At 38.0% G+C, this 12,559-nt stretch overlaps 1 protein-coding gene across 13 annotated transcripts in view; it reads left to right on the top strand.

Moving 5' to 3' along the window:
* The window catches only part of Birc6 (baculoviral IAP repeat containing 6), a 185,621-nt gene that overhangs the window by 48,222 nt on the left and 124,840 nt on the right, over window positions 1–12,559 (top strand). For all 13 annotated transcript variants that reach the window (XR_004114160.1, XM_031355887.1, XM_031355886.1 and 10 more), the window contains exons 9-10: window positions 5,963–7,357; window positions 12,307–12,456. Coding sequence is in view for 12 of the 13 variants with exons in the window: in XM_031355887.1 (XP_031211747.1) it covers window positions 5,963–7,357; window positions 12,307–12,456 (1,545 nt within the window). In the remaining variant the exon portion in view is untranslated. The remainder of the gene's footprint in view (window positions 1–5,962; window positions 7,358–12,306; window positions 12,457–12,559) is intronic.

Genomic DNA, 12,559 nt, shown 5'->3' with positions numbered 1-12,559 from the left:
GGAATTGAACTCAGGACCTCTGGAAGAGCAGTCAGTGCTCTTAACCACTGAGCCATCTCTGCAGCCCCCGAGACAGGGCTTTTAACCTTAGTATTTCATGAGCAAACAAGGCAGCATCTGCTTGATGCCATAGTGCCTATGATTTTACAGTTTTAACTTCTTTGCATATAAAGAACCTGTATAAAACCAGTAGCTCTGGTTGTCCTGGGACTTACTTTGTAGACAAAGGTGGCTTTGAACTCACAGAGATCTGCCTGCCTCTGTTTTCCCAAGTGTTGAGATTAAAGGCATGTGCTACTACCCAGTGAAACAGTATCTTACTAAATTGGGAGCTTGACTAGCTGGTCAAGTTAAATAGCTGCAGGGTTCCAATAGTTTATGTGTCCCTCAGTGCTGTAGTTATTAACAGATGCCATGCTTAGCTTTTACATGGATGCTGGGAATCTGGACTTAAATCCTCAGGATTGTTCAGCAAGCCTTATTTCAAGCTTATAGTTAGTTGAGCCATCTGCCTCTGCCATATCATGTTAGAGTATAAATCCCATCTACTTATTATTGTTGTCTAATTATATTTCCTAAACTGTAAAATAACGATATTTAGCATGTATTAAAGAATTATTCACAGAGCCGAGCAGTGGTGGCGCATGCCTTTAATCCCAGCACTTGGGAGGCAGAGGCAGGTGGATTTCTGAGTTCGAGGCCAGCTTGGTCTACAGAGTGAGTTCCAGGATAGTGAGAGCCAGGGCTACACAGAGAAACCCTGTCTCCAAAAACCAAAAGAAAAAAAAAGAAAAAAAAAACTGAAAAAAACCCCAAAGAATTGTTCACAGTACCAGAGAATTGCTCATTTTTTATAAAATGGTGGTTATTGTGACTATTAATGTCATATCATGGACATGTCAAGGATATTAAACATACTTTATGTCTTTAGAAGCAGCATGGGCTTGTGTAGTGTAGTAGTTAAAAATTAGTTATAAAATAGCAATTGTTTTCTAAATTCTGATTTGTCATGAATTAATTTTTGATGCTGCTAAGGAGAAGGCTGTGCTGATTTTGGTTTAACACTCAGTTTTGAAGTTCTTAACTCTGGAAAAAACAAAAAGATATGAAAATGCCCTGAGCGATACAGCGATACATAATTTTAGAAAAGTAAAGAACTGATTCCACTCAGAAAGTTTAGACTAGGCGGGCAGGGTGGTTCAGAAGATAGTTGGTGCTCACTGCCAGCGCTGATGCCCTAAGTTCCATCCTGAGACCTGTGTTGGTGAAGAGAGCAGCAGACTCCCACAGGTCCACATGCTTCATGGTGTGGGCCCACACACTCTGCACAGTGCACACGGCGCCCTTTCCTCCTTTGCTGTCCTTTTACAAACACAGAACTGGCATGCTGTTACATTTTCTTAATTGAACATAGAGAAATAGGATTCGTACTGCAGACTTTGTGGAACCTTGAACTTTTTCCAGGAAAGACTCCTGGTTTTGTTAGGTTATTTAACTGAGTGGGCTTCAGGGTTTTATGAGTGTTTATAGTAAATATTTTTCAATGCCCTCTCTTCTTAAGTTCTTTGGTTTTAACTTAATTGTCTGCTACAATTTTATTCTTTTCTTTTGGTCTAAAAAACTGGTATGTATTTTGGGGGTTAATAGTTCTTATATTTTGGGGGGCATGCTGGCAATCCCATAGTCTGTTGTGATGCCTATAATCCGAAGGAGTGCTATAATTTTGAGTCTTGTTTATACTATATAGCAAGATGCTGTCTCACTTCCCAAAATAATACTTGCATTTGGTCTATATTGTTTACTTTTCTTTTATCATTGTGTTTTTCATCTGTGCTCAGATGAAATCTGTGTTTAATTTTCTACACTGCTTTAGGATATACTTCGGTTTCTAATATGCAGACATTTATCATATATTATTTTCTTTTGAGACAGCATCTCATTATGTAGCTCTGGCTAGCTTGGAACTTGTATAGATCATAGTAGTCTTGAACTCACAGAGTTCTGTGCTTCTATCTCCTGAGTTTTAAAAGTAAAAAAGGTATGTGGTGTTATCCAGGACCCTAATTCTTATTGGTACATGTGATACGTTTTTTTTCCAGTTTTTTTTATTAGGTATTTTCTTTATTTACATGTCATATGATTTCTCCTTTCCCAGTTTCCCCTCCCTCCAAAAAAACCCCACGAAACAACAATAAATGTGATACATTTTTTTTAAAGATTTATTTTATTTATTTTATGTGTATGAGTACACTGTAGCTGTACAGATGGCCATGACAGATGGCCATGAGCTATCATGTGTGCGGCTGCTGGGAACTGAACTCAGGACCTTGGCCAGCTCTGCTCTCTCCAGTGTAATACACTGTAGCTGTCTTCAGACACACCAGAAGAGGGTGTCAGATCTCATTACGTGTGGTTGTGAGCCACCATGTGGTTGCTGGGATCTGAACTCAGGACCTTCGGAAGAGCAGTGCTCTTACCCGCTGAGCCATCTCGCCAGCCCAATGTGATACCTTTTTAAAGAAATATGTCTTTGAATAGAATTAAAAGATCATGGCAATAAGGAATAAAAATTCTTAAAGCTTAAAAATTTTACATTTCTTTATTTGTATTTAATATGTATATGTACATGAATGTGAGTTCATGTGTGTGGAGACACTTGCAGTGTGTGTGTGTGTGAGTGTGTGTGTGTGTGTGTGTATGTGTTTCTTTTTGACAAAATCTTTCATTGACTCAGTTAAATAGTTGTAGACTAAACTGTTTGGCTAGTGAGCTCCAGGAACCTGCTTGTCTTGCCTCCCAGTGCTTGTTACAAATATGCTTACTTGCCTGGCTTGTTGTACATGGCTTCTAGGGATTGAGCTCAGGTCCTTCATGCTTTCCTACAAGGCATGCGTGTTACTGACTGAGCCATCCTCTTAGCCCTAGTTAATGTCTGCTTTTGAGGGTTTGTAAGTAGGCTGTTCGGTCATAGGAAAATACTTTTGTTTAAGATTAATTTTAAAAATTTAAAAATATTAAAATTAAATTAATAAAAAATAAAAAATTAAATTAACAATTAAAATTTAAAAAGTAAAAAAAGATTAATTTGAAAAATAGGTTCTAACCTATACTATTTTTTTTTTTGGTTTTTCGAGACATAGTTTCTCTGTGTAGCCCTGGCTGTCCTGGAACTCACTCTGTAGACCAGGATGGCCTCGAACTCAGAAATCCACCTGCCTCTGCCTCCCAAGTGCTGGAATTGAAGGCGTAAGCCACCACTGCCCGGCTAACCTATACTTTTTATAGCAGTAACTTTTTGGAGGATTATGGAGTAAACATCTAAACCTGATAGTAATTAGAGATGTAGTCTCATCCTGAAGCATCTTAAAATTTTTAGATGCCATTTTAGAACTCCTCTAAATGATTTATATTAATTTGAATGACAAAGTTAAAAGAATTAAAGGCAATATTAACCTCAGAATTAAGAGTGCACAATAAAAGACGTCTGTTTTTGGTCGAAAATTATAAGTTTTATAAGTTCCTAGTTGATTTCAAAGAGAAAAGTTTTGTTTCTGAATCATATATCTCAGTCAAGGAAACGAGACTTCTCATGAAGGCTGACAACAAGGGTTGATAGTACAAATTGAACTTTGATGGCTTTAGAAGAGAGCCAAGACAAAAATCAGGAAGGGTGACTGTTAGAAACTGGCTTTGATACTACTTAAGGAAGCAAGGTACAGAAGGATTTCCCAGAGTGATTGAAAGTATTGCATTACACACTTATGCCTAAAACTTAATTATGTGGTCTAGTGTATGTCTGACAGAAACGTTGAATTAAGGGCTTGACACACATGAAGCCCTGTGTTCCTTCCAGAGCACGTAAACATACATTGAAAAGGAGGAGCAGAGTTGGAGATGTCAGATTCTCACATTGGATTATACAGTGTCCCAGTGCCTTCAGGGCTTATAGGGGAAGTAGAATAATAGAGCCACTTGCTTTGTTTTTCTTTTGTTTCTTTATTTTTCTAACTACTTGCTTTTTTGAAGAGGGCTTCACACTGTATCTGAAGTTGTCTTAGCATTCACTGGATAGCGCAGGCTGGCCTCGTACTCAGAGGAATCCTCCCCACTTAGTCTTTTAAATGTTGGGATTACAGCAGTGAGCCACCCAACCTAGTTTATTGTTTCTTTTTAAATAGCTTCATTGTGCATACCATTTACTTTAAATATTGTCCTAATTTTATGTGCTTCATGTATTTATTCTTAGTTAATGCATATATAGATTAAAACTATTCTATTTGAACAATTTTTTGTCATAACTTTAAAAAGTTTAAGGTTTTTTGTTTTTGTTTTTTTCTTGTTTTGTTTTGTTTTGTTTTGTTTTTTTGAGACAGGGTTTCTCTGTGTAGCCCTGGCTGTCCTGGAGCTTACTCTGTAGACCAGGCTGGCCTTGAACTCAGAAATCCACCTGCCTCTGCCTCCCAAGTGCTGGGATTAAAGGCGTGTGCCACCACCGCCCGGCTAAAAGTTTAAGTTTTTAAATTTAGTACATCCAATAGGTAAGCATCTCAAGGATATATATTTTAATTAATTAAAGTTACAAAAATACTTTACTTTTTTTTCCAGTCTGAGAAAGAAGGTGTAGACAGTACTATTCAGTGAGATGGTTATTTGTTATTATAGCCACAGAGTTCAGAAGGAATGAGCTTCAGTTAGAATATATTTCAGTTGTAGAGGTTAGTAATATGTAAAATTAAGACAATCCCAAATGGTGGGAAATTCTGGGTAACACTGTAAGTGAATGTTGAAGAGACTATATAGTATCAGGATAGCTAAATGGTGTTCCATGGACCCCTTGCTTATCACTTACTAGTACTTTCAGTTTTTACATAGCCACAGCATTTAATATCTCTTTGACTCTTACTGTCATAACTAATTATAAAAGCAGATTTATTTTTTCTTTATTTTTGCCTATCATTAGAGTATTTTTTCTCCCCCCACTGTTTTTTCTGACTGATTCGCACTTTTGGGAAAGTTTTAAAAAAAATCAAAATTATTTGAGAGAATTTTCAGTTCAGTATTAGAGTGGAGAATTGGTTGTTGTCTCTGATGGGGTTTTGTCTCTGTGTGAGCACCAGCATTGTGGAGCAAGAGAGAAGAAATGATGCTTTGAATTTTAAGCATTAAAAAGAAAGGAACTGAGATTATGATATTTTTCTTAGGTATTTGAGAGAATGCATAAATTATAATATACAAATAATATTGGGTATAATTTTGGTTTAGAAATGAAGTCCAAGCCGGGCGTGGTGGCGCACGCCTTTAATCCCAGCACTTGGGAGGCAGAGGCAGGTGGATTTCTGAGTTCGAGGCCAGCCTGGTCTACAGAGTGAGCTCCAGGACAGCCAGGGCTATACAGAGAAACCCTGTCTCGGAAAAAAAAAAAAAAAAAAAAGAAATGAAGTCCAGAAATTCTATTCTTTAATGTCAATTTAAAGCAATAACTAAATAATATATTAATTCTTTATTTACCTTACCATGTCTTAAGCATCAATTTCTTTACTGCTCTAGAAAATGTATTTGAGTTGAAAATAATTTTGAATTTCTTGTAGTCTTTTCTTTATGTTTTCATATGTACGGTCATCTGACATTTGATTAAATTTTTTTTAAAATATTGTATATAAAAAAATCACTTAATTTTTATGTGTACGCGTATGTATGCATTGGCACATGCACACATGAAGTCCAGTGGGATAGTTTGCAGGAGGTAGCTTCCTCTTCCTACCAGTGTTCATGAAAGTGAGTCTTGCTTTGGGGCACAAGCCTTTGCCTGCTGATCTATCCTGCTGGTTATGAAATCCTTCAAGTTCTAGTATTTACTAATGCATAGACCAGATGAAATAGGAAAAACCTCACTGAGGTACTGATTGTGATTTACATGACCACAGCTGCCGCATCTAATGTGCTGTATTTTTTCTTCTCAAAGGGCATACATCACAGAAAGAAGCCATGGAAGTAAGCCTTGATATAACATCTCTCAGCATTCTCCAGCAGCCAGAGAAACTGCAGTGGGAGATTGTGGCTAATGTGCTTGAAGATACTGTTAAGGATCTTGAAGAACTTGGGGCGAACCCCTGCTTAACGAACTCTAAGAGTGAAAAGACAAAGGAAAAACACCAGGAACAACACAACATTCCCTTCCCATGTTTATTGGCTGGAGGTTTATTAACATATAAATCTCCTGCTACCTCACCCATTAGTAGTAATTCTCACAGGTCACTGGATGGTTTAAGCAGAACTCAGGGCGAAAGTATATCAGAACAGGGGTCAACTGACAATGAGTCCTGCACAAATTCAGAACTGAATTCTCCTCTGGTCAGGAGGACTTTACCTGTTTTGCTTCTTTATAGTATCAAAGAATCTGATGAGAAAGCAGGAAAAATCTTTTCACAGATGAACAATATTATGAGTAAAAGTTTGCACGATGATGGTTTTACAGTTCCACAGATTATTGAAATGGAGCTGGACAACCAAGAACAGTTGTTGTTACAGGATCCGCCTGTGACTTACATTCAGCAGTTTGCAGATGCAGCCGCCAGCCTCACCTCTCCAGATTCCGAGAAGTGGAACTCTGTGTTCCCCAAGCCTGGGACTTTGGTGCAGTGCTTGAGGCTACCAAAGTTTGCAGAGGAGGAGACTCTTTGTATAGACTCTATAACTCCTTGTGCTGATGGAATTCATTTGTTGGTAGGACTGCGGACATGCTCTGTGGAATCATTAAGTGCAATAAATCAAGTTGAGGCCTTGAATAATTTAAATAAATTAAACTCTGCACTATGTAATAGACGTAAAGGTGATCTGGAATCCAATCTTGCTGTAGTGAATGGTGCAAATATCAGTGTGATCCAACATGAGTCACCAGCAGATGTGCCAGCTCCTTTGATCATTCAGCCGGAACAGAGGCATGTTAGTGGTGGATATTTAGTTCTTTACAAGATGAATTATACCACTCGAATAGTGACTTTAGAAGAGGAGCCAGTGAAAATCCAACATATCAAAGATCCCCAGGACACAATTACCTCGCTCATTTTGCTTCCACCAGATATACTGGATAGTCGAGAGGATGACTGTGAAGAACCTGCTGAGGAAATGCAGTTGACCTCAAAGAATGGGATTGAAAGAGAAAAAAAGTCTGACATTTCTACTCTTGGACACCTGGTAGTAACCACTCAGGGAGGATATGTAAAAGTATTAGACCTTTCAAACTTCGAAATTTTGGCCAAAGTGGAGCCTCCCAAAAAGGAGGGCACTGAAGAACAGGATACATTTGTTTCTGTCATTTACTGCTCAGGCACAGACAGGCTGTGTGCATGCACCAAAGGTGAGCCATTTGCCTGATTCTTCTGGAAAACCTTCTGTGGCATTTGTCTATGTACATTATCTAGTGTGAATTCTAGATCCATGTAAGAGATTAGTTTTTCTTTCTATATAATACTGTTTTTTAATGCCTTAAACTTAGCTTTTAAACTTCCCTAGGCAAGAAATCTATTGTAAATAGTTCAGTAAGTCCTCAGAAAGTATCTTCTTTTCTGAGTTTAGGATGGGGGAAACTCAGTTTAGGATGGAGTCACGAGTTTGAGGACAGCCTAGATTGTGTAGCAAGATAGATCTTTGCTACACAATTACAAGTATCCTGGTATTTTGTGAATACTGACTGCCTACGTTTGTGGACCTAGTTTTTTTTTAGCAACTTGGATAAGAGGACCCATGTGTGTTGATATGAGAGCACATAGAACATAAGCTGTTGAGGGAGGAAGGACTTATTGGGCACATGGTTTCAGAGATTTTAGTTTGTCACAGCTGGGCACATATGAATGGTTAGGGAAGCTCCTGTCATGGCAGCTTCAAAGCAAGTGTGTGTGTGTGTGTGTGTGTGTGTGTGTGTGTGTGTGTGTCTGTCTGTCTGTCTGTTGTCACCTGTATTCAGGGAACCCCCACTGCTACACCTGTGTGCAAAGGCCTCATAGTTCACTTATAGATGTGGTGTTTCAACCTTAGCTCCCATAGGCTATTGCTTGTTATAATCAAATAGTGTATATAAAGTTTCTGGCACAGATTACTTCTGGAAAAAACAACCTAGCCAAGTTTTCTTTAGTTTTGTAAGATGTTAAGATATTTGGCCTTTTTTTTTTTTTTTTTTGACACAGTTTCTCTGTAGACCTGGCTGGCCTTGAACTCAGAAATCTGCCTGCCTCTGCCTCCCAAGTGCTGGGATTAAATGTGTGTCACCACCGCCCAGCAAGATATTTGGTCTTCTTTTTTTATAATCTTTGGCTGGTAAAAATTAGTTTTGCAACATTTGAGACCACTTTGGATATTGTGCACTATTTCTCCATATATTTATTTGTGTAAATCAAATAACTGCACTATAGATTTTTACAAATATTACTGGCATTTTGAGGCATAACAAATACTCTTTGCTATTGATACTTTAGTTGGAATTATAGGGCCACACAATTATTGAAGCATAGATGACTATAACCAAGAGTTGGTGAATTTAAGAAAAACTACCGGATTTCTGACACAGAAAAACCCTGTCTCCAAAAACCAGAAAAAAAAAAAAAAAAAAAAAAAAAAAAAAAAAAAAAAAAAAAAGAAAGAAAGAAAGAAAAACTACACAAGCCGGGCAGCGGTAGAATCCTAATATGTGTACAAATGCAATAAGGGTTTAATTGTTTCAATTTTTTTGATGATACAATATAGTAAGAATTTGAGAGTAGATTTATATATTCTTAGAGTTAGGACAGTAGGATTACCAAGAAGCAATCTCTTGTGATAATTGATTTTCCTGGCTGTCCTTGAACTCCATTCAATGCTAGGATTTCAGGTGTGCCATGAGGACCAACTTCTGGAGAACTAGAACAAATATTTTCCCCTATGTGTAAGCGTGTGTGTGTGTGTGTGTGTGTGTGTGTGTGTGCGCGCGCACACGCAGAATCCAATGCTGACACCGAAAGTTTTTCTCTAACTCTCCGTCTCCACTGAGACGGCAGGGTCTCTCAGTTGAGTCCAGGTTTTGATCAGCTGTTCTAGTTAGCCAGCTTGTTCCACTTGTCCTGTCTCAGTCTTTTGAGCACTGAAATTGCAAGTGACCATCTATCAAACCTTTTTTGACATTTACCTGAGTTTTGGTGATCCAGACTCTAGTCTTCATGATTGCATGGCAAACTTTATGTACTTTGCCATTTTTTTAGCTCTAAAAATTAATATTAAGAAACAATTGTAACATGAATAAAAGCTAGAAGCGTTATTCATTGCTATTCATATTTAATACATCTGTGTATTGAGTAATATACATCTATATATTAAGTAATACTTTTGAATGTTTAAATCATGTTAAGCGTACTTATCTCCTCATTCGTCATGTCTTTGTGGAAACAACTTTGAAGTCCTTTCTACTGGCCTTCTGACATGTTAATGTGTGTTGTTATGTGCAATGTATAGTAGTTACCCCAGAGCTACTTGATGCTGTTTTAGTGTCTATTGATTAACCACTCCACGTTTCCCTCTTTCCTGACCCTGGCCTCTGTAACTGCCATTCTGCTGTGAACTTAACATGAGATCACGTTTTTTATATTTCACAGGAGTCACTTCATTGTACTTCACAGGAGTACTTTTCTGATTTATTTTGCTTAACATAATGATCTCTAGTTCTGCTCATGTTATTGTAAATGACAGGATTTCATTAGTTTTTATGGCTATGTAATATTACATTATATACTTGTGTCAACTTTTTCTTTTCATTCATTAGTTTAAGGACACTCATGTTGTTGTCTATTGTGAATTCAGCACTAATATGAACTTGGATGTTTGACACAGTGGTGTCCCTTGAAAGTTTACCCAGTAGTAGAATTGCTAGAATATATAGTTCTTCTGCAGTGAAAGTTTCTTGAGAAATTTCCATCCTGCGTCTTTGTTAGTTTTTCTTTTTTCTTTTTGTCATTCATTGATTCATTCATTCATTTATTTATTTATCACTTCAGATTTTATCAATCCCATCCACCCTCCGACTGTTCCGCATCCCATACCACCTCCCCATACCCCTGTCTTCACGAGGGTGTCCTCACCCTCCACCCCTTCCACCCAGCCAGACTTCTAATCTCCCTGGGGCCTCCAGTCTCTTGAGGGTTAGGTGCATCTTCTCTGACTGAACCCAGACCTGGCAGTCCTCTACTGTATGTATGTTGGGGGCCTCATATCAATTGGTGCATGCTGCCTGGTTGGTGGTCCAGTGTTTGAGAGATATTGGGGTCCAGGTTAATTGATCTGGCCCTCCTACAGGGTCACTCCTCATCTTCTTCCAGCTTTTCCCTAATTCAGCAACAGGGGTCAGCAGCATCTGTCCATTGGTTGGGTGCAAATATCTGCATCTGACTCTTTCAGCTGCTTGTTGGGTCTTCCAGAGTGTGGTCATGCTAGGTCCCTTTTTGTGAACGCTCCATAGCCTCAGTTAATAGTTTCAGGCCTTGGGACCGGCCCCTGAGCTGGATCCCACTTTGGTCCTGTCACTGGACCTTTTTTTCCTCAGGCCCCTCTCCATTTCCATCCCTGCACTTCTTTCAGACAGGAACAATTATGGGTCAGAGTTTTGACTGTGGGATGGCACAACCCTCCTTCCTGAGTTTAAATAGGGTTGCTTTGTTTCTGTAAGGGGGTTGGAGGAAGGCTTGTTTCTTATTGTTTCTGTTTTAGCATACCTTAGTGTTCATTCAGATTTTGTGTCTTACAACTTTATGCAGTATGGTCGTGTCTGTTTCTCTGCTTTTATTTTCTAATGGAATTCCTCAAGTCTCTTTTGCATTGACGTGGAGGCTTAATATCCTGGATTGACTTGGCCTCTCTGGTTGCTGCTGACCGTGTGTGAATCATCTGAGGGTTATGTGGGTAGAGTTTGTCCAGCCCTCCATACTTGTCTTGCCCCTTGCAATTCTGATGGATGCTTGGTCTTCAGTGCTTTGCTGGTTTTACACAGGACTGCAGCCTGAATAGAAGGGCTTGTTGGCATCCCACTTAAAACTAACACGTTTTAACTCTCAAAGCTCTGTGAGTCACATTTCCTTAGGAAGTGGCAGTGAGTTGCCTGGTTTTCATGATTTACTTCATCTTGGTTGTCTGTAAGTTTTATAGCTTTATAGTCATATATATGACAGAAAAGCTCTATGTCATACTCTCTCTATAAGCTATATGACTATTAAAGTTTATATATACATAATATATATTTTGCACACACACACATAATATATTTTCTCTTTTGGAAGTGTAACTACATAAACTCGTGACAATGGAACATTATTTGTAATCATGGATTCTTTGTTTTAGTCTCACATATTTGCTGAGTTTGCTGTAAGTTTTCTGTGACAGGTATGAAAACTAGAAATTTGATTTGCTTTGTAAATTTCATTGTGAGCACATCAAAAGCTAAAAATATCTGTTTATTTTTCTTACTCCTGGAATGAAGAGATTGGGCTATGGATGCTAATCTATGTAGCTACAGTGTTAGTGTCCACTTCTGTTAGGTGATCACAGGAACAGGCCTTGTTTTCCTAAAGGCTTTGGTAAAGTTTAGATAAATTAGTTAAAGGTACCAAACTACTGTGGTATATGATGTAATGAGGATGAGAAGAAATACCTTTTAACAGATGAATGTTTTGCTTGCACGTATGCTTCTGCATGTGCTTGTGTCCTTGGAGGGCAAACAAAGCTGTAAGATTCCCTGGCATTGGAGTTACAAATGGTGTGAGCCACCATGTAGGTGGTAGAAATTGAAGCTAGGTCCTTTGCATGAAGAAGTGTTTTTAACCATTGAACCATTTTAGTAGTCTTGAGATAAATCTCTGTATGCTTTTTTTTTTTTTTTTTTTTTTTTTTTTTTTGTTTTTTTTTTTTTTTTTTTTTTTTACTTAATTGGTTGTAGTTCATTGCAACTAAATTTCCAAATTCTGTGACACAGGTAACTGTTATAGTGTTCTTTACCTGGGTATCAAGTACTATTAGAACAAATTATGAATTTAAGTAATGCTCCATTTAATTAAAAACTATTTTCTAGCCAGGTGGTAGTGGCACACGCCTTTAATCCCAGCACTTGGGAAGCAGAGGCAGACGGATTTCTGAGTTCAAAGCTAGCCTGGTCTACAGAGCGAGTTCCAGGACAGCCAGGGGTACACAGAGAAACCCTGTCTTGCAAAATCAGAACAAACAAACAAGCAAATAAAAAAAAAAAACCCAAACTATTTTCTATGTATTTGTTGATGAAATTTTATTATCCTGTAGGTGGTGAGCTTCATTTTCTCCAAATTGGAGGAACCTGTGATGATATTGATGAAGCTGATATTCTGGTAGATGGATCCCTTTCTAAAGGAATAGAACCATCTTTAGAAGGTTCCAGACCTTTATCAAATCCTTCAAGTCCTGGTATTTCAGGTAACATTTATTTCTTTTCTTTCCTTTTTTTAAGGTTTATTTATTTATTATATATAAGTACACTGTAGCTGTCTTCAGACACACCAGAAGAGGGCATCAGATC

This window comes from Mastomys coucha, unplaced genomic scaffold, assembly GCF_008632895.1.
Source record: "Mastomys coucha isolate ucsf_1 unplaced genomic scaffold, UCSF_Mcou_1 pScaffold6, whole genome shotgun sequence".
Taxonomy (NCBI): domain Eukaryota; kingdom Metazoa; phylum Chordata; class Mammalia; order Rodentia; family Muridae; genus Mastomys; species Mastomys coucha.
The sequence above is the reverse complement of the archived record's forward strand: the minus strand, read 5'-3'. Positions and strand labels throughout refer to the sequence as shown.